This window comes from Copadichromis virginalis, linkage group LG6, assembly GCF_057382275.1.
Source record: "Copadichromis virginalis isolate Kocher_CV1m ecotype Utaka linkage group LG6, C_Virginalis_male_GT1.1, whole genome shotgun sequence".
NCBI classification, from domain to species: domain Eukaryota; kingdom Metazoa; phylum Chordata; class Actinopteri; order Cichliformes; family Cichlidae; genus Copadichromis; species Copadichromis virginalis.
In genome coordinates, this window is record NC_140623.1 from 918,857 (window position 1) to 943,333 (window position 24,477).

The 24,477-nt window shown below is 40.8% G+C and overlaps 1 protein-coding gene across 1 annotated transcript; it reads left to right on the plus strand.

Annotated features, from left to right (window-relative positions):
- Positions 1–291: 291 nt before the first annotated feature.
- Positions 292–24,466, plus strand: col9a1a (collagen, type IX, alpha 1a). Its single transcript, XM_085458144.1, has 32 exons — positions 292–462; positions 1,111–1,185; positions 1,642–1,680; positions 1,763–1,825; positions 3,886–3,939; positions 4,098–4,133; positions 4,370–4,393; positions 4,857–4,910; positions 5,087–5,140; positions 5,296–5,328; positions 5,664–5,720; positions 5,795–5,848; positions 5,940–5,993; positions 6,102–6,155; positions 6,734–6,787; positions 6,869–6,922; positions 7,096–7,149; positions 7,547–7,600; positions 7,794–7,847; positions 7,933–7,977; positions 8,096–8,149; positions 8,365–8,418; positions 9,725–9,778; positions 14,928–14,999; positions 16,376–16,411; positions 16,515–16,559; positions 16,812–16,844; positions 17,140–17,286; positions 17,600–17,654; positions 17,838–18,026; positions 18,689–18,766; positions 23,554–24,466. Exons 1-32 carry the CDS (start codon positions 388–390, stop codon positions 23,757–23,759), a joined length of 2,064 nt encoding a protein of 687 aa, XP_085314270.1. The 5' UTR covers positions 292–387; the 3' UTR covers positions 23,760–24,466.
- Positions 24,467–24,477: the final 11 nt, after the last annotated feature.

Below are 24,477 nucleotides of genomic sequence, written 5' to 3' on the forward strand. Positions count from 1 at the left end.
GAAGACTAAAAGGTAAACCTTGAGTTTCGAAATCTTTGGTATTAAAAGTGGAATGAAAGCATCTTACTTTACAGAATGCTGTTATGTTTTATGTAGCAATTTACTGATAAGAACCACAGTAATGTAACAGTTGTGTGTGTATTAAACATTCAGCTTAACCTTTACAAGTAAAGGGAAGTACGTCCCACCCTGTGTGTGCAGGGAACCCCTCCTCCTCCTCCGGCCGGCCTCAGCCTCTCAGAAATAATCAGGACTTTCTAACATCCTCCCCTTCCAACAGGCGGTGGGGTTTCAGTCAGGGGGGACGCTGACAGGTGGACTGCCTGAGAGCCCCATCTGATCTGGAAAAAGGGACTTTCAGTGTCTTCCTCGGTCCGTAGGAAGATCATGGCTCCACCACGAATCTGTCGGGAATCCTTCTTGGTGCTTTTACTGCAAATTGTGTTTATTTGCTCCGCTCAGGTGAGAGATAAGCGTAGATTTTTTTTCTCTTCTCTGAACTGCAAACGTTTTTAAAGTCCTAATGTCCTATGCATTCATGTGGCAGAGCCGATGTGGTATATTTGATAGGTATTTACGACTCAGAAAGGAGCACACTTTACGGTTCCTAACTGTAGTTTTTACTCCGCTGTGTTTCATATACTTGTGTAGCACTTTAAGTAATCTCATTATGAGTTAAATATTCTTCTTTAACTCTGTGCTCTAACTTTAGACATGTAAAAAGCTTTCTGTGGTGGAAACGTAACTACCCTAAAGCAGTTACTGCAAAATGCACGGTACTTTAAGGCTACTGTACTTTAACATGCTGTATTGATGATTAAATGAATGATTTCAGTGTTTTTGATTAGGTTTTTCTAATGTCAGTTCATCCCAGTGATCGCAACTGGCACCAGTGAAGTCCAGAGGGCAGCAGTAATCTGAGCACATGCGGTTACTTAGGTGGAATAATAGGAAACCTGGTTCTGTGACCTAGCCACTCACATCACGCAGACAATGGGACTCTGTGTGAGCTTACCTTCACACTAGCAGCAGCAGCAGCACTGCTTGGTATTTGGAGATGGATTTCAGTTGGAAAAAAAGTAAAAAATGTTTTCTGTGTTTGTTTTACAGAGAGGCCCAGTCGGTCCCAGAGGCCCTCCAGGGCCACCCGGGATAGGTGGAGTGCCCGGAGTGGACGGTATTGATGTGAGTCTGCTTTTTGGTTCTTCTTTTGTACTGAATTTTATTCCAGGATTAATCAGCTCAGTGAACAGTGAAACCAAACAGCAGCTGATGTTCTCCGACAATAACAAAGCTCTGTCTGTCTCTCTGTCTAAATCATGGTATAGTTGTATCTATGCAGGGCTCGTTGACCTTTTTCAGAAGAACTGCCCTACAGAAAAAGAGAAAGTTGATCATCTTAATCTAAAGTGTGCCATACATTGTGCACTGAAAGTCTGCCTTTTCATTTGGATGCTGGCCTGCTATGGGCTCAAAAAGTTTAAGACAGTCTTTTAAATCCACATTTAATGAAATAATTTGATGGTATCATGATTGCATTGAGCCATTTATGTATCACCTTATAAATGACAATGAAACATAAAGTTATATGTATGATGAATATTTAGTTTTCATTGTATCATCTCCTTCATGTGTCTTCAGGGCGACAGAGGAGAAGACTCTACAGTGACTGGTGCACCAGTGAGTCAGTTTTTGGTTTCTCTTCTCACATGCAGAAGTCTAAGATTAATAAAATCAGTAATGCTGAATCTTCTGCTTCCAGGGACCTGATGGAGAGAATGGCAAAGATGGGACTCCTGGAGCTCCAGGCATCCCAGGGGCAGATGTAAGTAAGACAACATGTCAACACAGGCACAAACTGGTAAAGTGTTTGTCCAGCAGTCATGTTTTATAGCTTAATCATTCGCGGTGTGGTCTCTATAGTCCAAACCAAAATAAAAGACTTTATTAAGTTCTGAATTCACCAGCTAACCTGATCCAGTAGGTCTTAAATTCTCCAATGCGATAATGTATTAAGTGTCCGTAAGATCTGAGCCACATGACTTAAGACATTCAGATCTGCTGCTGTAGGAGCAGTTTATATTGGCCCCAGCTGAGCAAAAGTGTAGAGGAAAAAGAAAGGTCCCTTGAATAAATCAATCTGTTTATTTAGGGTTGAGTCTCAAATAGCGTACTGACAGAAACAGGGGTCTTTTTGTGCACTACTCAAGGAGTTCAGGGAAATCAGCTGCCCAGAGATGGCTGACTGAAGGCTGTACGCTGGGAAAGATGGTGCAGAATGGTCACAGTGTGTTTGCTGTCCTCTATGTGGTGGTGGTACAGAGAACAGACTGAAAGACTCAGAGTTTTATATGTACTGAATTCTTTTTTAGCAAGCCTGCACAACCACTCTGTGATTAATTAAAACTTTACTTATAGAAGCAGAATATAGACTTTAATACAATACTAAATGGAAATTTGCTGAGATTTTGACCTTCAGCTTTGAGACAGAAGGAACCTTTTGTCACAGACTGAATGTGTTGACACATTTTATTTCTTAACCTATGCCTTTGACCAAGTGGGGAGTGTTTTGAATGTTGTTAATAAGGAAGGCAGTCAGCGGAAGAGCTAAAGAATGTAAAAACCCTCAACTCGATATCAGACTTATTTCAGTCTCATGTGTCATAATCTGGAGCAATCATCCCTCATGTTTTCTAGCTGTTCCTTCAGCCTATGGTACTTGTCAGTCTCCAGGCTCCTGCTACTCTGAGCTGGACTGTCTCAGTGCCATCTTTGACCAACCTGCAACATGGCTTCTGATGGCTGTGATAGCTTTCTGCCTTGGTGCTTATTGGTGGTTCTTGTGCCACTATGATCAGAGCCCTTATGCTATCCCCAAGGAACTTGTATCTTGATTGTATATCCCATGAATGGCTTACACATATATTTAACATTTCTGTTCTCTTTTTGTCAATGTTATTTATCGTCTGCTATCTCAGACTCTCTTCTCGCAGTTCATCTCAGGGTGCCATCCCCCTGATCTTTTCATTATAGCTCTAACTACCGGTAATCCTCTCTTTGCTGCCTTCATGAAGTGTGATGAGTTTTTGACATCAGTGGTATCTGTCTCCTGCTTTGGCCAGCTCATTATTTATTCTGGGCTTCTAAGTGATGCAAACCCTTGTCCAATCCCTACTTGAGCACCCTTTGTTGCATGCAAAGTGACAAGTTGCCAGGACACAAAGGGCATCACAGCATGCTGTGTTGTATGGTCATTGAACTGTCAGAATGCTCAATTTGCAGTTGTACCTTAGGTCCTGTCTTTCATGTGAATGTTACTTTGATACTAAGCTAATCATTACTGCAATCTAAACCCATCACTTCAAAGCACATCATTGGCCTATTTCAGGATAATAATGCATCCTGACATATTGGAGCAATTCTCCAAGAATAGTCTTAGGAACATAAGGGAATTCAATGGGTTGACTGGACTTTAGCCTGAGCGAGCAACTATGGGATGTACTGGAAAAACAAATGTGATTCACATAGGCTACAACTTCCAACATCCAGCATTTAAGGGATCTGCTGTTAACGTCTTGGTGCCTGATATCACAGGAGACCTCCAGAGCTTTTGTAAAGTGTATAAGAAAAAGTAAAGTGTATATTATTGGATACAGAAAGTTACAATTTCTCTTTACACAAGTCCACCAAGTCCACCTATAAATTCTCTAACCTCAGTCCTATACTATGAGACACACACATACACACACACACACACACACACAGAAATCAAACCAAACAACAATAGGAAAAGAAAAAAATGGTATGGCAGCTAGAGTGCAATATATATTTAAAATATCATTATTGCATGCCAAGATTTGAATGTACTTTGTTTCATGTCCACAGGGACCTGTGGGACCTCCTGGGGATCCAGGCCTCGTGGGCCCAAAAGGCTTAAAAGTAAGTTTATTGTCTCAACATATTTCTCAGTTAGTCATGTTGCTCAGATCTCTAAATCAGTTTTTTCACACTACAGTATAGAGTAGCACCACATATCTGCAAGTATACTGTACTCTGTCCTCATGTGAAATAACATTTCTGTTCTTGCTGGTTTTCAGGGGGAATCTGGAGCACGTGGGCCCCTTGGAGAGCCTGTAAGTACAGATATTCAAATATGTATTGCTTTATATATATTACCTTCTTTTCAATGCAAATTTGACCTCTTTCTTCATTTTAGTTATTACCTATTATATCTTGTACAACCTAGTTTTAAAAAGTGCATTGAGACAATTTGACTAAAGCTAATAAAGCCAGCCAGAAGCTTTGCAAATTTGTAATTATTTCTTACTCTCAGTTTGACACATTGTAATTTAGGACTTTTCTCCCACAGGGCGTAGGACCTGATGGACTTGATGTGAGTACACTGCTGATTTCTAAGTCCTTTTCAGGTATGCATAAGTATGTACATTAAACAAACGAACAAACAAATCAGTGGTTGCCGATTTGTGTTTACCAGCAACTGAGTGGTTACTGGTTACTTTGTAACATATTTACAGGCTGTTCTGTAGTTCCAGGGCTCTTATACGATATTATTCTTTGGGCAGAGTATGGTGAAAAGATCTAACTTCTGCTAAAAACAAATTTGAATGTTCAATGTTTTTTGAAGCAAGGCTTCATTTGATAAATGATAAATATCTGATCATCTTGTTAATGTCATTTCCACAAATGGGAGCGTTTAAATTATTATTGTGGCTAATATTTTGGTGTGTTTTTGTTAGAATTTATCAGTTCTTCTGTTAAAAACTGCTCAGTGTTGCACAGGTGGAAGTAGAGCTCATTTACAACAATTTATGCTATTTTGCTGTATTTTTTAACAGGGTATTCCTGGTTCTGATGGGCTACCAGGGGAACTGGGAAAAGTAGGACCCCCAGTGAGTATATAAATCATAAATTGCCTAAATACAATTTCTTAGCTTTTGTAGAATAAAAAGTTTTTATCTTTGAAAGAGCCAATACCTTCAGTACAAACAAAGTCAACAATCATCACAAAACATGTCCTGCTGGTGACTACACAACTGATTAATAAAAACACATCTATCTGCTGCAGGGAGCAAGAGGGAGAAGAGGTCAAGTTGGTCTTCCTGGTCCTCGTGGTCCAAGAGTAAGTATCCCAGTTTCTGTGTACACTGCTAATGAACATCATCAGGGAAAAAAAGATAATAAAGGTTAATGATCTGGTAATTTATTTTAATGAATAGATGAGGTCTGTATTGAAAATAAAAATAAGATGATTTAAGCTCAGACACTTTTTTCTAGGGGCCTCCGGCTGTCTATGAAGGCAAAGACCTGGTAAGTAGATAAACCTGCAACTATTTGTTTGTAAAACCACAATTTTACATTTGGTTTACATACCAGGGAAACATACTAAGAACAGAACATGAATAGACTTAATGATGTGATTAGCAGCAAAATTATCATTCCTTTGTTAATTTCAAAATATTATTATTATTGTTCTTATCGTAACATTTGTAATAAAAGAATTTCCCAAATCTAGAATAAAGTATTATCTTATCTTAAAAGCTGATTATCTTGACTGTGAGATTACAGCGTTGTTTTAGCTGTCAGTGGAGCCCCCTGGTGGGAGGGCGTTTCCATGACCTCAAATAGGCTGTTGTATTTTCCAGTGTCCCAATGCCTGCCCCTTAGGTATTACTGGATATTCTGGCCTCCCAGGCATGAAAGTAAGTTGATCAATTATTAGCATATTTAATTAGCTTTTTGTTGATAACTTCTAACATTTAGTTTCTGTTTATAGGGTCACAAAGGGGTTAAAGGTGAATCAGGTGAGCCGGGAAGACAAGGACACAAGGTAACCTTATGCTAACATCTTAGTTTTCACTACATGAAAAAATTAAGCATTGATATCAAATCCTGACATTTCTGGGACGTTCATTTCTCAGGGAGATGAGGGTGAACAGGGACTGGCTGGTGAAGTTGGATCTCAAGGACTACCAGTAAACTAATTCATCATTCTCTTGTGACCCTAAAAATCTGAATGCATACAGAAATTGCTCCATGCAGTCAAACATATTAACACTCCTCTATCTGCTGAGTAATTCTAGGGCCCAGCTGGATCAAGAGGCCTCCCAGGAATAATGGGCTCTAAAGGTGACAGGGTGAGAGGACGCACACTGCATACAGTTTCATGGATTGTATTTGTAAACGTAAACAGTAAAGTTTGAGCCAAAAGGGCATATATTAAGGGACAGTCCAATGTAAAAAAAAAAATACCTCTAAGGAAGTTTGTGCAAGTTGCTTATTGTAGTCCATAGCTACAGACGTATTTACAAACTATTATATGAAAAGGGGCAGCACAGTGGTTAGCACTGCTGCCTCAAGAGAAAAGGCCCTGAGTTTCTGTGAGGAGAGTGCATGTTCTCCCCAAAAAATCGTTATTAATAAAGCTCAGTAATGGTGTTGATTTAGCTCAGTGGGATATACAGGCACTCATATGCCATATGGATGGAAAGCAGTAGCCCTGGGTTCACGTCCAACCCCCGGCCCTTTGCTGCAGTCTTTCCCCACTTTCCTGTCTTTCTACACGGTCTCTATCCAATACAGCCTAAAAGACCCAAAACGCAGTAATTTCATGATCTAAGACGTGCACTGGAAAGTGAATCATGTATACTTTTAATAGAAAAAAAATGTATTAACTTAATTTGACTTATGTCCATTTTTCTGTTACTATAAACAGGGACCTCGTGGAAACCCGGGCGACATAGGCCCTCGTGGAATCCAGGGAGCTCCGGTGAGTGGAAGCTTACTATTATCTCTGCACAGTCCTTTGTGTTACTTGGATAAAATCCTGATGAAAACTGACCATTTTTAGGGGGATCCAGGCCAGAGAGGACCCATTGGTGAGAACGGCCCAAAAGGAGTGCTGGTAAGATCACAAATTAAAAAAAAAGAAAAGAAATTTAGCATCAGCCAAAGTTTTCTTTTAACTCTCCGTTTCCACTTGAAATACATCACCCAGTATGAACTTAGCATGAAATGAACTTAGGCCTGTCATCATGTGAATTTGTTTGCAGTTAATTGCAGTTTGTTATTTCATAGGGGGACCGAGGTCCACCAGGAATCAGAGGAGTTCCTGGGCCAAAAGGAGACCCTGTGAGCACAGATATGTCTTATACATGCTAGAATCAATCAGTCAATGAATCTTTTCTTCTATGTCTTCTTGCTGACCTGCTTTTCTGTTGTTTTCTACTTCTAAAACCATCCGACCATTGTCTGTTGAATTCATATTGTTATCCTCCTTTCCCACCTGTATTCTATGGACGAGTTTTCCTGTGTCTTTGTCTTGCTAGAATTCAGAATTTAATTGCAATAACGCTCTTATTGTGCTGTTTAGCTATCATGACTGACCGTATTGGGTTTAAATAGCTTTATCTCTACACATATTCCTTCTCTACCAAATATAACATCTTCCTCTTTTTCTTACTGTGGAACTTTGATTTAAATGTGTGAAATAAGCTTTGTAATGAGATCCCTCTTATCTTGCCAACAGGGCCTTCCTGGTCCAGATGGTCGTGAAGGAATTCCTGGACTGCCAGGGTCCAAGGTAACTGTTTTAATTAATATCTAATTAATAATGAACAGAAGTCTAGATTCTCAAAAGACTGCTTTTAGTTTAGCCTTCAGTCTAAGTCTGTAGACATTTCCTTAGGAATTACTTTTAGCAACAATAATACAATAACAATAAAGGTGTTTAACAGTTCCTCCTCCTTTAGCAGTTCAATTGTTTTTATTTTTAGGGTCTTCCAGGAAAAAATGGGGCTCCAGGTGATGCTGGCCCACAGGGACTTCCTGTAAGTGACGTCTGACAGCCTGATTCCTCATTAACATCTTTTCTTGACTCAGATATTTTCACTTATTACAATTTTCTTCATGTAGGGTTTGCCGGGAGCTTATGGTCAAAAAGGACACAGAGGTGCAAAGGTATGATCAATGCTTCTGTACCAACACCTCGTGAAAAACAAAACTATGTTTGCAAAAAGACAGGAGTTCCACAGTAAGATGAGCCAATGATGTTCTGTTTGTCTCTCTGTGTCACCAGGGTAACGCAGGCGATCCAGGAGTTGTTGGTTTGATGGGGTCTCCAGGGAAACAAGTAAGTTTGAAGCAAGGCGAGATGCATCAGGTTCATTAAATTGTTACGCAAAAGTCTCAATAGACGCATGTAAAAGCACATTAAACTACTGTACCTTACCGGGTTAAAGGTACCAACTAATGGATTAGTCAGATAACTTTTACTATGAGTAGATGACAAAAATTCTTGCCTTTTGGAGCTCTGATGATTATCTTGTCTGATATCTTGTTCACTAGGGTGAACGTGGTGATCAAGGAGAGGTGGGACCCATTGGGCTCAGAGGAGGACCAGTAAGTCTCTGAAATTCATGTACTTGGTTTTCACTTTAACCTCCAAAATAGTTGTTTTCCCTTCGTAAACCAGAAGATCCCCTCCTGTTTGCTTCCAGCCCTTCATGATGCCCCAATATCTACTATTTATCTCACCTAAGTCCTGACTTCCACCTTCCTGTGGGCAAAACACAACAGCCAGAAGCAGTCACCTGTTAGCTTTGCCTACATGGCCTACTTGCAGGGCATGGTGCAAACACGTCTAAAGAAATTGTTTGAGCCTTGTTATTTTATGCTAGAAGCTTTAGTATTATAGCCTCTGTAAATCTGATCAATATGAACAGAGGAAGCAAACTGTTGCAGAGTAAAGGAAACTCCATGATGTAAGTAACTGTTCATCTTCCTCAGTAGGGTAAGATTAAAGAGATAGAAGGCAGCTGATCAAACACACACAAACCCACACATGTGCAATAAGGCTAAGTGCAATATTCTTTTCTGACAAAGTTGTATTTTTACTCAGTTGTATATAGAATTTGTATTCTATTTTTATCCTATTGTATATTTTATTCTACTCTATATAGTATTTTATTTCATTCTATTGTATTCTGTACAGTTGTGCACAGTATATCATTTGTATTGTATTCTAATTTTTGCTATATAACTTTTGCACTGTCCACTTTCTGCTGTGACAAAACTAATTTCCCACATGTGGGACTAATAAAGGTTATCTTATCTTATCTTAACAGTAACTTCAGCAGGATGAGAAATGAGATGAGAGGGAAAACAGTGCACCTATGCTGGTCTCCATTCAGAACATACACAAACAGATGCAAAGTCCGCTGCCTCAAATTTGATTAAACGATATTTATTGAATGAGAAATTGAGAGCAAACAGTCATGTAGAGAAGAAATGCATTTATAGATTTATAATCAGAAGGAGAGTGTACCCGGACATCTGTTAGCCAAAAGCTCAGGCTTCAAATTTGAGTGACAGCATATTCTTAGACACACAACCTTTAGGAGCGCCAGCCAATTAGAAAAAAATCAAATATCCCAGTCAAACCCAGAGGATCGACTGGGATATATGATAAATAAGGATGTTAATATACGGTGACTTGTTCAACTATAAAAATAATGAGCTGTAAACGATAAGGATATAAAAGATTCCCTGTAATAGCTACAGGACAGTTGACCTAAAAATATCATCACATACAGTATATCAAACATGACAAGTTACCAAACTGCATTTCTTTTTGTTTATTTCACTTGCGTTTTGACTCACTTCTGTCTGTATTTCCAGATGTGACCATAGCTCTTCTGTGTTTTAGGGTGGACAAGGAGAAAGAGGACCCGATGGGCCCCCGGGATTATCAGGAGCCAGGGTAAGACCTGAGGGAAAGCCGTCTTTTCTCTTGGGGACATTATGTTTTGAAAAAAAATATGGGAGAAAAAGAATTTAACACAGTAACACAAGTAAGATTCTTCTTAAATGTAAGATATTTAAAAATTTTATTTGAGATCTTATTTTCTGCAAAGAGTCCTGTCTGGGAAATGTGCTAAAAATCAATATTGCTTGCTTGCTGAGGTCCTGGTTTTACTGTAACTTCCGTGATCTTTGTTGCATTCATTTACAGTAGTTCCCAGTGCAACAGTCACACTCTAAGTAAAGGCTTTTAGTTTAGTCTGAAATCTGAGATATATGTGACAATAACGGAAAATCATCAGAAATCTTGATGGTACATATAGTTTTTTTTGCCTGTAGCGCTAGGTATTCATCTAGATTTTTTGGAGTGAAAACTATTTTATCTCTTAGTGAACATCACTGAACACAAGAAAGCAACTGTCTGACTTCATGAAAACTGAGCTGTAACATTAGCTTCCTGCTAGTGCTCCTTTGGGTTGGTGAATTCAGACAGGAAAAAAAAAAACAGTCCAAAGAGCTCCAACAGATTTGTAGATTTTGGTTTCTATAAAGACATTTTGCTGTAGATTTTTTCAGATGTATGCTGACATATTGTTTTGGTTCTAATATTGATGGAAAACACAAGGGTTGTATAGACTGGAAAGGCTTTAATAATACATGGTAAAAGGACATCAACAGGTATCCATGCTTTTATTATGCTGGAGTTTAACTGTATTGCATAATATACTGACACATCAACACGATTTAAGGATCTGAGCTGAATGTTATGGAATGCCAGGACTGCCATAATGAATTAATTAAATACACCATTAAATAATTAATTAAATGTGGCAATAATTAATTAAAATTGGAATTAATTAATTAAATAAATAGTTATGACACATGTAATTAATTAATTATTGACACATTTAATTAATTATTTATGTATTTCACATTTTAATTAATTATTGACACATTTAATTAATTATTTAATGATATATTTATTTATTTCATTTTGGCAGTCCTGGCGCCTGGCTCTCATCATGAAATAATTTTATCTGTCAGCCTCACCCATCAAACTCAGGGGGCGGGGTTAACGCTGATCGAGTCAAAACCATTGCTTTGGCCTGGTGGCCATTGTTTCTAGCACACAACAACCGGCATGTGGAAGCTAACAGAACTGAGCTTTGAAAACCCTGTTTGTGTATCACCAAATACCGTTTTAATATTTTTTTTAGCCGAGAATGTAGTGGTTTAATCTTCATGTGTCTGGTCGGTTTGTCAAGATACAGGCTCTTTGCAAAAGTGTTTCGATGATTTCAGAGATGTCTGCCCAGTCTCACGGCAAAGCGTGGGATAGACCCGCTCGCCTCGCAAGCAATCCCACCGACAAAGCGCAGGCCCCGGTACACAGCTGTAGTAACCCCCGCTGACTTCTTTTACTGAGGTTATATTTATCGATGTTTTATTTCCTGATGTTCTTATGTGTCCTACGTGTTTCAGTCGCCAATTCTGAATTATAACTAACATTAAAAACATGTTTAAGGAGGAGAGAGAGCAAATAAATCTGTTTAACATCTGATCTTTGGGTTTTTGTTCAGTAATCAGCGTGACCTGTGTATAAACACATAAAAGAGATAACGTTGGTGTTTCTGTCATGTAGTAACTGCTGGCTTTAACTGTACAAAGGTTGTTCGACACTATGAAACACATACAGACTTCATGATGTTCGGCTAATATTTTTATTGTGAATATTAATCATGCTGACCTCGCTCTGTACACCACGCAGCGAGGTCAGCATGTCCACGATATCCACGATATCCTCAGCTCCATGAGTTAACACAAAGTTTCCCACCTGACTATCTCCGCAGCACGCACTAGTGCTGTTGATGTGATTGCTACCTGCGCGCTCCCGCGTTCTCCATACGATCCCAACACAGCCGGAAAACAGCTGATGTCATGGACAACGCTGGACGCGGCAGATAAAAGAAACCCTCCTCTCGACCTCAAGGCCTTTAGGACAATCTCCTTTTTATTTAATTAAGTCCAACTATTCCAGAGACGTGAAAATATACAGCATAAAGAAAAGTGTAAGAGACTCAGCAGCAGATTAGAATTACAGTTATAGATTTAATAAATCACCAAATGAATCCAAGAAACGAGCAAACCTGTTCCGACAATTTGAGTTTGTATTCCCTCAGCTGCAGACTGTTTAAATGTTTGAAAAGGAAGATTAGATATAAAAAACGTCAAACATAGACTCAGTCTGCCTTCACATTTGATATGAGGCCAGCACGTATAGTGGCCTCAGCTATTACTGAAATACACGTGCTATATCATAAACTATGATATAAATAGGGAGGTCCTATTAATATGTTTAGTTTTAAAGGACACCTTCCTGCCTTTAGTCTCATTCATGAGCAGTATTAGTTTTCTTCTAACATCCAGAAGTCTGCACGATGTGTTTCATAGTTTGTAACAAGCCTTTGACAGGTAAACATAACATGACCGAAAAAGCAAAAAAAAAAATAAAAAAAAAAAAGAGAGAGAGAGAGAGAGTGTTGAGATAAGAAGAGAAAATGCTCTCAATTATGGAGACAGGCAAATGGTTCATTTATGTTTGATGTGTGTTTATTCCTCCCTAAATATCGTCGGTGAAGTTCGCCATGCACGTCAGATTTTCCTGCGCATTTTTATACCTCTGCCAACAGAGAGAGAAAAAAAATCACATTCTAACAGACAGCTGGTGCTTAGAATACAGTTGAATAACTATTAAAAAACAGATGATATTTAGATGATAGTTCAGTCTAACACATGTGCCAGTGAACCATTAAACGTCTGTGAAACTATGCAGTTATGAAACGTAACTTTAACCTCAGCCAAACCGATTTGCTCAGTTGTAAATAAAACAGCGAAGTAAACGTGACCCGACAGACAGAACCTGAGTGAATGAAGTCCAGCGTTTAACCACTGAGAGCTAAAACTCAGCTGAGGTTTGAAAGCTGTGTGCCGGTGATTGGACATCAGCCGCTGATGAAGCTGTTTGCCTATAAAGTGCTCTGTAAGGAAACAAGCTCCAGCAGCTCTGCGCTCGGGGAAAACACTATATTTACTTATCTTGTGCAGAAAAATGCGCTGACATTGCTTTATATCGAGCACCGGCTGCCCAGTTAAACTGTGACTATCACCAGGTAACGTAGGCGTGTTTCTTGAATTAGCAGCAGGTGTTAAACAGCTGACAGATGAGGAGGAGGAGGATGCATGCAGGTAAACTGAGGGTCTGTTGAGCTGATCGCTGGTTTCGTGAGAAAAATGTCAGCTCGTTCTTTATGTTACAGAAGCACAGAGACACAAGACCAGGCGGAAAGAGACAATCGTTCGGTGAAAATGAGAATCTGCGAATGCAACATGTGGAACACGGAGAGTGGAATATGTAAACAAACTGGTTAACGTAACCCCCTCGGTGCACTCTGTATGCTAATTGTTAGCAGAGCTAGTGAAATCTCTGAAAACATCTGAGCACTTTTGCAAACATATTCTATGTTGACAACCTGACCAGACATACGGCGCGACATTCGCGGCTAAAACACTGTTAAAAGTGTAGCTGGTGACAGAAAAACGGGGTATTTTAAAACTACACCACCACCATTGCTGCCTGTGATTTGATCTGCATTCTGGGATACCTGGCTGCCCCAAGTCTACACAAGCAATCGATTATCTAGGATCGACCTGTTTTGACTTACTTTGCACGGCAACCAATCAAATGTTAGAGAAGCTGCATGGGCAGCGTTAACCCCGCCTCCTGAGTTTGATGGGTGAGGCTGACAGATAAAATTATTTCATGATGAGAGCCAGGCGCCAGGACTGCCAAAATGAAATAAATAAATATATCATTAAATAATTAATTAAATGTGTCAATAATTAATTAAAATGTGAAATACATAAATAATTAATTAAATGTGTCAATAATTAATTAATTACATGTGTCATAACTATTTAATTAATTAATTCCAATTTTAATTAATTATTGCCACATTTAATTAATTATTTAATGGTGTATTTAATTAATTCATTATGGCAGTCCTGGTGTTCCATAGAATGTCTACAGAAGAATTTATTTATGTTAATTAATTAGTGGGAAAATAAAAGAAAACTCTGATTTAGATCATGAAAGGGTAGAAAAGTTGTATTTAATTGTTTCTTTTTACAGTCATATAAATGCACAGTTCCTGAGATCTCCTGCTGGCAGACAGACAGATCAACAAATCTGGGTTAAAAGCAATGCTTTTTGTTAGAACCGAGTCCGCCTGAGTGAAAAACAACAGGATTATGATAGTGCTGTTGTGGGAAAAGAAACAGGAGACGCTGTACAGAGAGGAAATGTTCAGATAACGATAACTTCAAACAAGCAAAAAAAATTAAAAAGTAGAACGCAATAATTTCCAAGGTCTGATGGGCCTTGAGAAAAGTACACGCTGGTCTTTTTCGCTTGTCACTGGGAGAGCAAAAATCAGTAAGAAATGAGCGCCTCGAAACTGAAAGCCAAGCAGACACAGTGTTCATAAATACAATCCATCCTGAAAGTATTATTCGACACGAGAATAATCTGGTAAAGAAAAACCTTGTATCTGCTCAGATATTCATTGCAGGAAAGCAGAGTCATGTTTTTGTGCTTTTAATAAAGAGCTGAACGTCTTTATGAACGCCTGTCCCTGCAGTTAAGTCTCTAATCCACTGGTGAGTGGGCATGAATGGTCTCTTGTGTTACAGACTTTTATTTTTTCTGCAGCTCAGGGGGGATTCAGGACAGGAAAATAACCCGAGAAACCCTGAAAGAAATCTCTGTTCCCCAGGAATGCCCACATCCCCACATGTTATCCCTTGAAACCCTAACACATCCAAGGGAGGGTGGATGCTTGGGGTGCTGGTGGGTCCAGCCTGTGGTTCAGAATGATGTAAAGCTGGAAATGTTTTTTTCCCTTGTAGATATGGTTAGATTAAGTTGGGGGTGGTATGGTACCTGCTCTAGGCTTCACACAGTGTGTTCTGTGTTGTGATTTTGAATGTGTGTATTATATGTTAAGAGGAGGTTATGTCTGTGTGTGGCTATTTTTAAAAAAAAAAAATAGGGGAGCAAAGGAAATCCAGGCCTACCCGGACTCCCTGGCCCTGCTGGTTTCCGTGGTCAGAAAGGAGACAGGGTAAGAGACACAAAATGAAACAAGATAAAAACAGATCTGATTTAAACCGAAGTCATGTGAATGCAACAGTCCAAAATAAGTAGTCACATGTACCGTGGCTCACAGCACTACCTCACTCTACTTATTAAGTTGCACACTAATGTTATTTTTGTTGAACAATATGGGAATTGAATTTGTGTGGGGATATGGTTGAGATCTGCTGATATCAAAAGAAGCAAACAGATATAAATGATCCTCTTTAAAGGTGGGTGCAAACCCAACAAGACATTTTCACTCTGCTCAGTTCGTGTTCAGACCTGCAGAGCAGAGAGAAAGTCAGATCAGCTGATCACTTGCGGGGGTGGGGTGGAGGGTGTGCGGAGAATATACGAAGTTAAAACATAGCAAATGTTTACAGTGTGTATTAACCCCCCGAAACCTTGGCTGATTGTGACCCACACCCATTTTCACACCTTGGCTCGTGTGATTAGGTAGGGGATCAATAGGGGGTCCATGACCCTCTTGGGGGACACTCCCATAGGGCTTAAAATCTGGGACTCTCCACCAATTGCTCTTAGAACTGAAGAAGCTTCTCCGATGTGAGGTGAAACGTCTCCACAGAAACCTAAAGAAGTCCAGACACGTTTCTTTCCAAGCTCCTTAGACTATGATGACCTGGATCACTGAGAACCTTCCCAGACAAATCCTTAATTCTATTGTTTGCAGGCTTTCTGGTGTAACTGGAACTAAGTAGGTGAATTGGATGAAGTTTTGTATAAAATTTTATAGCAGGAACAATTGTGTGTTTTTACCCCTGAGTTGAAAAAAGGCTGATGGAGTGTTGTTGTGACTCTGCAGATGACCAGTATCAGGCCCCAGTCAGGAAATACTGCACATACAACTGATAGATGGCTTCAGATTAGCTTTCCAAATACATTTGTCAGAATGGGTTACTGCTGTGTGTGATCACCACACTAAAATGACAATTCTATTAACTCATTCACTGCCATTGACGTCTATAGCCGTCAATTGCAGTGAATGAGTCAATGGGTTTAACTCATTCACTGCCAATGGCTGGCAGTGAATGAGTTAAAAATTCATCGAAAATTGTAAAAATAATAAATAACTGATACAGACAAAAAGTCCAGACGCTTTTCTTTCCAAGCTCCTTAGACTAATAAATAATTGATCCAATATCCCACACTGTCCTAATGCAGGTCCATTTAAAGTCATATCTTTTTTTGACTCAGGCAGCTTCAATCAGATAAATGAAGTCTGGATCAGATCTAGATTAGCAAATTGGATTATTGTGGGTATTGGTGCACTAAATTTATTTATTTCCAGTTAATACTATCAAACTCCCAAAAATAATTATCTTGCTTTTTTGTTTTTCTCAGGGTGCAGTCGGTCTTGATGGTCCAAAGGGAGACCAGGTATTTTTATTTATTTATTAAACTGTAATATCATTATCATTATTATTAGACAAATCACAGAGTGGGATTTGAGCTAAAAATCTGCACATTTTAATATTTTTAGGGACTTCCAGGAGCTGAGGGAACAGCAGGAGAGAGAGGAGATGTGGTGAGTTATCAACTACTGAAAGTACCAAGAAGTGGGAAAACAGACATGCTCGCAGTGATGCCATTAAGAAGGATGTAGTTGTTAACAGTGTCAAGAATCACTTGAGTTTGCAAAATCTGTTGTGGGAAATACTCCTTTGTGACAAAGTGACACAGCTTTGCAGAATAATAAAATATGATACGTATCTGGTAGAAATATCTTCGGATGTTTCTGCATGCATGTAGTTATTTACGCCTGCTTTCTTTTTTTCAGGGTGAACCAGGAGAATCTGGAGAGAAAGGATCGGTATGTTCATCTAACCAAGTGTATCCTATCCTTAAATATTGGAGATTTTTTTTCCCATAACTTAGTTCAAAAAGGTAAACTTTCATATATGCTAGCTTCCTTACGCATAAAGTGAAATATTCGCTGACGATTATGGTTTATATGTTCTTAAAAATGAGAACCCACCTAATTTTTTAGATTGATCAAAATGTATTATTGTATTATTCTGTCCAGTGTTTTCCATCTTACTCCACAGATTCCCACTTCTCTTCCCTTTTTTCTGTTGAAGTCATCTGTTTGGTGCTATTTTTTGTAGTCAGGCCCACCAGGAGAGACGGGAAATAAAGGACCCGAGGGCAGCCGAGGACTGCCAGGTAAAGAGGGCAAGTTGGGCCAACCAGGACCCCGTGGCATGCAGGGGGACATGGGGGTGCCTGGCCTGCCGGGAATACAGGGACCAGCGGTGAGAAATTTTTATCTCTGTACTGTTCTGTTACAACTCTCTGTTGAATCATGGTCGATTATTGAACAGCATGTTCGCTCAAGTGAAATACAATGCTTGTTATTTTGAATTTTCAATAAATGGATTGTTGGAGAAAGGGAATATGATACATCCAGTGTTTATTATTAGTATTCAATTAAAAAATACTTGTTCAGTATTTTTGCAGAATGTTTAATGAGACTATAAATATCCAATCTTCTCAAGAAACACCTTGAGAACACCAGAATTTCCTCAGTAACCATCACTCATCACTATCAACGATCTGTTTGTTCAGGGAAAATCACCAACAGATACACACATCAAACAAGTCTGCATGAGGGTAATGCAAGGTAAGCGTTCTATCGGCTGGTTACCACTAGGTGTAGTTACTGAAGACAGTGTGCTTTACAGTCATTTGGATAAAAGAGCTTTTCAAACCAATCTGTGGCAAACACAAAATGTTTGTTATTTTACATCTATATATCCACCGATTAACACAGAAAATTAAAAAATAAAATTCTCCTGTGCCACAGATCAGTTTGCCCAGCTAGCAGCTAGCTTGACCAGGCCTGAGTCAGGTATTGGTGGGATGCCCGGTCCTCCAGGCCCACCTGGACCTCCAGGCCCCACAGGAGAGAATGGTTTCCCAGGTCACACCGGATCAAGAGGTCTGCCTGGTCTGAAAGGGCCACCTGGACTGATGGGAATCAAAGGACCTAAGGGTGAGCTTTATCTTGGCAGTTGAAGATTGTTGGAGTAGCGCAACCCCTAATGTGCAAGTCCAGTGAGCACAAAGACCGCAAAACTGTCTGACTTAAGTTGGTGATAAGTCACTGCTAACAAGCATATAATAGCACATTTCTTATTCTCTGCCTTTTTTTGGTGCATCACTGAGTTTCTTGGTGCATTACTGCCATCTGTAGATCAGTTCAAAAATAATGGGAAACCACTGGCAGAGGTGTGCATTTCAGGTGCATATATATGAAAACAGGCAAGGTTAAACCAAACATGGAATCACATGCAAACTCAAAATTAAAAATAAATCTTTCATGCTTAACTCTAGTATTGAGATACACAGCTATGATGTATTTGTAATTTAGACAGAGGAAATCTGGAGCTTATCAGGAGGATTACTATTACTGAATCAGAAAAATAAAAGCAAATGACTCATGTGTAAGCTGCAAGCCTGTGGGATTATCGAAATTAACTGACAGTCATTTATATTCATGTTGTTTTGACCCGTAGCTCCTCAGGGACAAATCATCTGAATGAGGGACCAGCTGTGGTGTGAAGCCTGAGTTTGAACCTCATGCTAAACACAGCTAAATATAGTAACTTTAATTATGTGTTTCCCATTGGTGATAATTACTTTCCCTCCCCACAGGTGACCAGGGTGATAAAGGGGACAGGGGACCCATAACGAGAGGACCCAAAGGAGAACCAGGTGCACCTGGTTTACCAGGTAATTGACAAGATAGCTGTACATAGAATAAATGAACTAAATGTCTCAGTCAAGCATCAGGTAGTGAAGATTATGTAATATTGTCCAAAAGAAAAATGCCGTTTGGATGAACAATAATGCTGGACAAAAAACCCCCAGATCTGAGCTCAATTACACAAAGCCTTTTATATTAATTAACAGCAAAAATATCCCTTTCTGTCCTCCCGAGTGCATAAAGTCTTATAGGTTAATAATATTATAATTTTCAAATCAAATCAAATCAAATCACTTTTATTGTCACATCACATGTGCAGGTACATTGGTACAGCACATGTGAGTGAAATTCTTGTGTGCGAGCTTCACAAGCAACAGAGTTGTGCAAAATACAATAATGTAAACAAGCAAAATACAAGAATGGCTACATCTGAAACTAATAAATATATGTACAATATATAATAGTATATGCATTTCTGGATGTATATACTAAATATTTTTCTACGTGTGTGTGTGTGTGTGTGTGTGTGTGTGTGTGTGTGTGTGTGTGTGTGTACACATATTTTACAAATTAAATAGAGTAAACAATAAATAAAATATATAAAATAAATAAAATAAAATATACAGAGTGAGACGTGCAAAACAGTGGCATTACTGTACAGTATGGAGTGCATAATGTTAAAGTTCCAGTAGTGAAGCTGAGGTGTCTATGAAGTGTTCACCAGTCTGATGGCCTGATGGAAAAAGCTGTCTCTCAGTCTGCTGGTACAGGACCGGATGCTGCAGAACCTCCTTCCTGATGGAAGTAGTCTGAACAGTTTATGGCTGGGGTGACTGGAGTCCTTGATGATCCTCCCCGCTTTCCTCAGGCAGCGCTTCCTGTAGATGTCTTGGAGGGAGGGAAGCTTACCTCCAATTATCCGTTCAGAGCACCGCACTACTCGCTGGAGAGCTTTGCAGTTGTAGGCGGTGCTGTTGCCATACCAGGTGGTGATGCATCCAGTGAGGATGCTCTCAATGGCACAGTGATAGAAGGTCCTGAGGATGCGCGGGCTCATGCCGAATCTTTTCAGTCTCCTGAGAAAGAAGAGGCGCTGCTGCGCCTTCTTCACTGTTTTGTTTGTGTGTACTGACCACAAACAAAACACACAAAACTGACCACGTAAGATCCTCAGCCAGGTGTACGCCAAGGAACCGGAAGCTGCTCACTCTCTCCACAGCAGCGCCGTTGATGGTGATGGGGGTGTGTACTTCTCTGCACCTCCGGAAGTCCACTATCAACTCCTTTGTCTTTGCGACGTTGAGGGTGAGATGGTTGTCTTGACACCAGTGGGTCAGGGCGCTGACCTCCTCCCTGTAAGCCGTCTCATCACCATTGGTGATAAGACCCACCACTTTAGTGTCGTCCGCAAACTTCACAATGATGTTGGAGTTGTTAGTGGCTGTGCAGTCGTAGGTGTAGAGTGAGTATAGGAGAGGGCTCAGTACACACCCCTGTGGAGCACCAGTGTTCAGTGTGACGGGGGATGAGGTGATGCTGCCCAGTCTGACCACTTGGCGTCTGTCAGACAGGAAGCTAAGGATCCAGCTGCAGAGGGAGCTGCTCAGTCCTAGATCCTGCAGTTTCCTGTCCAGCTTCGAGGGAACGATGGTATTGAATGCTGAGCTGTAATCTACAAACAGCATTCTCACATACGTGTCTCTCTTCTCCAGGTGTGACAGGGCAGTATGTAGTGTCAGGGCTATGGCATCATCAGTGGACCTGTTGTGGTGGTATGCGAACTGTAGAGGGTCCAGTGAGTCGGGTAGTGCAGAGCAGATGAAGTCCCTGACCAGCTTCTCGAAGCATTTGCTTACGATGGGGGTCAGGGCTACAGGTCGCCAGTCGTTCAGTGAGGAGATGGTGGAGGATTTGGGTACAGGGACGATGGTGGCCATTTTGAAGCAGGCTGGGACTACAGACAGAGAAAGGGAAAGGTTGAAGATGTACGTGAACACTCCAGCCAGCTGAGCCGCGCATGACTTGAGGACGCGGCTGGGAATCCCGTCCGGACCAGTAGCTTTGCGTGCGTTCACCTTCCTGAAGCACCTCCGCACATCCTCCTCAGACACAGTGTGCGCACTGACGTCATCCGCGGTGCGCACACTGTCCGGTCTCATGGTGTTCGCTGTGTCGAATCTAGCGTAGAATACGTTTAGATCCTCACACAGAGAGGCCGTGGTCTGCGGTGTGCTGGTTTTCCCTCTAAAGTCTGTGATCGTGTTTAGTCCCTGCCACATACTCCGAGGGTTGTCAAACTGTTGCTCCACCCTGTCCCGTGAATGCTGCATTTAACACCGTGAATGCTGCATTCAGTCATTGTAAAAAATGTTTTTTAATTAGAGGCATGGAAAGCTCTGCAATTCAAAGAAAGGGTGCACATTAAATAAAAAACAGTATCACTTTGACAGTTAAATAGTTTATATTTAGGAGAATAAGTACACTTCTCAAAACAACTGTTCAAAGGAAGACTTTGAAAACACATCAGATCTTAATGGGGAAAAAATCCATCCATCCATCCATCTTCATCCGCTTTATCCGAGGCCGGGTCGCGGGGGCAGCAGCCTAAGCTGAGAGGCCCAGACCTCCCTCTCCCCAGCCACCTCCTCCAGCTATCCCAGGCCAGCCGAGAGATATAATTTCTCCAGCGTGTCCTGGGTCTGCCCCGGGGCCTCCTGGAACACCTCACCCAGGAGGCGCCCAGGAGGCATCCTTGTCAGATGCCCGAACCACCTCAGTTGGCTCCTTTCGATGTGGAGCAGCAGCGGCTCTACTCTGAGCCCCTCCCAGATGGCCGAACTTCTCACCCTATCTCTAAGGGAGAGGCCAGCCACCCTTCGGAGGAAGCTCATTTCTGCCGCTTGTATCCGCGATCTCGTTCTTTCGGTCACTACCCACAGCTCGTGGCCATAGGTGAGGGTAGGGACGTAGATCGACCGGTAAATTGAGAGCTTTGCTTTTACACTCAGCTCCCTCTTCACCACGACGGACCGGTGCAGCGTCCGCATTACTGCAGCTGCAGCCCCAATCCGTCTTTCGATCTCCGGTTCCCTTCTCCCATCACTCGCGAACAAGACCCTGAGATACTTGAACTCCTCCACTTGGGGCAGGAACTCATCCCCGACCCAGAGTGGGCACGCCACCCTTTTCCGGCTGAGAACCATGGCCTCAGATTTGGAGGTGCTGATCCTCATTCCCGCTGCTTCACACTCGGCTGCGAACCGTTCCAGTCCAAGCTGGAGTTCCCCACCCGATGAAGCCAACAGAACCACATCATCCGCAAAAAGCAGAGATGAGATTCTGAGGCCACCAAAATGAAAGCCCTCTGCCACTTGGCTGCGCCTAGAAATCCTGTCCATAAAAATTATGAACAGAACCAGTGACAAAGGGCAGCCCTGGCGGAGCCCATCACCCACCGGGAACGAGTCCAACATTCTATATATAACATTGTGGTGTCAGATGGATCGAAACATGGCGTCCCAAAGATGTTCTATTGGCTTTAGGTCAGGTGAGCATGTAGTCAATCAATGGCATCAATTTGTTCATTCTCCAGAAATTTCCTGCAGAGTTTTGTCAGATGAGGTTGGGCATTGTCATACATCAGGAGGAACTCAGGACCCACTGCACCAGCATAGGGTCCGACAGTTGGTCCAAGGGTGCTGTTGCCTAGCCTCTATAGGGTGTGTGTGCCTTTTCAGACCAAACCATGCTGAATGATGTTACAGGGAGAATAATGTTTTCCACACCTTCTCCAGATCCTTTCCTCTCTCTCACGTGTGCTCAGCGTGAACCTACTCTTATCTGTGAAAAACACAGGACATCAGCAGATCTGCCAAATCTGGTAGTGTATGCCAAATGCCAACTGGGCTCTATTAGCAGTAGTGACAGTGCCCCTAGTTGTATGCAAAACAAGTGAAGAAAAAAAATGCCAGTGTCCTGCACCTTCAAAACCATTCCTGTTTTGGTGGTTGTTTCATTGTTGCCCCTCTAGTTCCCCTGTTGTTAATTTCACAAACACAAAAGCAGCTGAAGCTTATTGACAGACAACCCCCTCTGCTGCTAAACTGACCAGATCAATATCCCACAAGTTTAACTGACTTGATTGCTATAGTGATTAAAAATTGTTCATTTCATTTTTGTAGTCGTGTACTTTACTCTGCAAATAATGATGTTAATTATTACAGAACTGCTTTAACACATCATGTTTAGAACTTTCTAGATACCCAGGGCCTAGTAACTTGTTGATATTCATCTGATACATGAGTTTTAATGCCAGCAGTGCCAAACATGACACATTTTAAGTGTAATGAGAAGCTGCAAAAATTCACAGCACTTGACTACTACTGGGTTAGATACTTGGCCTAAGGTTTTCCACATAGTTGACAAAGGCAGATATTCTATGCAAACTGAACATGGGAAACTTTTGAATATATTTATATTTCCTCATATTTTGTGTTTTTCTTTGCACTGCTCTTGTGCAATCATTACATTTGACATACTAACTGAAGGTTTATGGATAATCTTCCTGGACTGTATTGCAAAAATTTGTAAATTAGTGCTTAGTAAACACAACTAAACTAAATCAGTGTATCACCCACAATCTTGTAAAATAGAGTGAATTTATTGACAACCAGTCATAGAAAGAAGGTGGGCATAGCAATATCACAGTGCAGTGTAAAAAGTCAGGTCCAGGGGCTGCATCAATGTAGTCTATAGGATGATTACAGAAAAACGTGGATGTTTAACTTCTGATCCTCTGTCATTCTGTTTGCAGGCAATCCTGGTCGACCAGCTTATGGCAGAGACGGTCGTGACGGAGAGAGGGGACCTCGTGGGGTTGCTGGTACAGCTGGTGTTCCTGGACCTCCTGGTCCTCCTGGTTTGAACAGTTACTGTGAGCCGTCGCAGTGCATCCTTCCCATGGTGGCATCACCGGTTTCGGCAAAGGACTCCAGCATGAAAGGTCCCACTGAGATGTGAGGAGGGACCACAGCTGCATTAGGCGGAAAACTGACAGAGTGGAGGAGAAACTAGAACTCTGTAGAAAATGTGTCCATTTGAGTTTTGAAGCTTGGTGTGTGTGTGTGTGAGTGTGTTGTTGTGTTTTTAAATGTAGTCAGCTGATTTGGAACTAGATTTATTTTTAAGCCATCTTTGTGGTTATAAAGTCATATTATGGTGGACACTGAAAAACACCCATCAGCTTTTGAAACTCCTTTATATGACAAAAAAAATAATTTTACCTCAACTTTGCCATCTCTGTACTGTAAAAGTAAAAGGAGGGTTTATTTTTGAGAAATTAAAAGCTCCCTCTACAAACCTTCTAGCCCCTTCTCGATTCAAACAACACGGCAATATTTTCTGTGTGTTTATGTAAATGTGTCAATATGCAAATTATACTGATGAAAAACATACATTAGTTTGTGAGTATCTTTGTTGGTTGTCCACTTAAATCCCCACTTGTGCTTTTTGCTCTTAATGTAGGAGAATGTTTGATAATTTCTGTCTCTGTGTGGTTTTGATTAGAGGTTGGCCATGTTTGAAAACCTCTCTGGCAGTTTTATATGACTTCTTATTTATTATATCAAAGTTTGACGTGACATCTTCAAGTTGTACAAAGGAGGGAAATAAAAACATTTTGATAACCCCTGGCATGTTTTGTATGAACAAGGAAAATAAAAATGAAGTGCACTTAAAA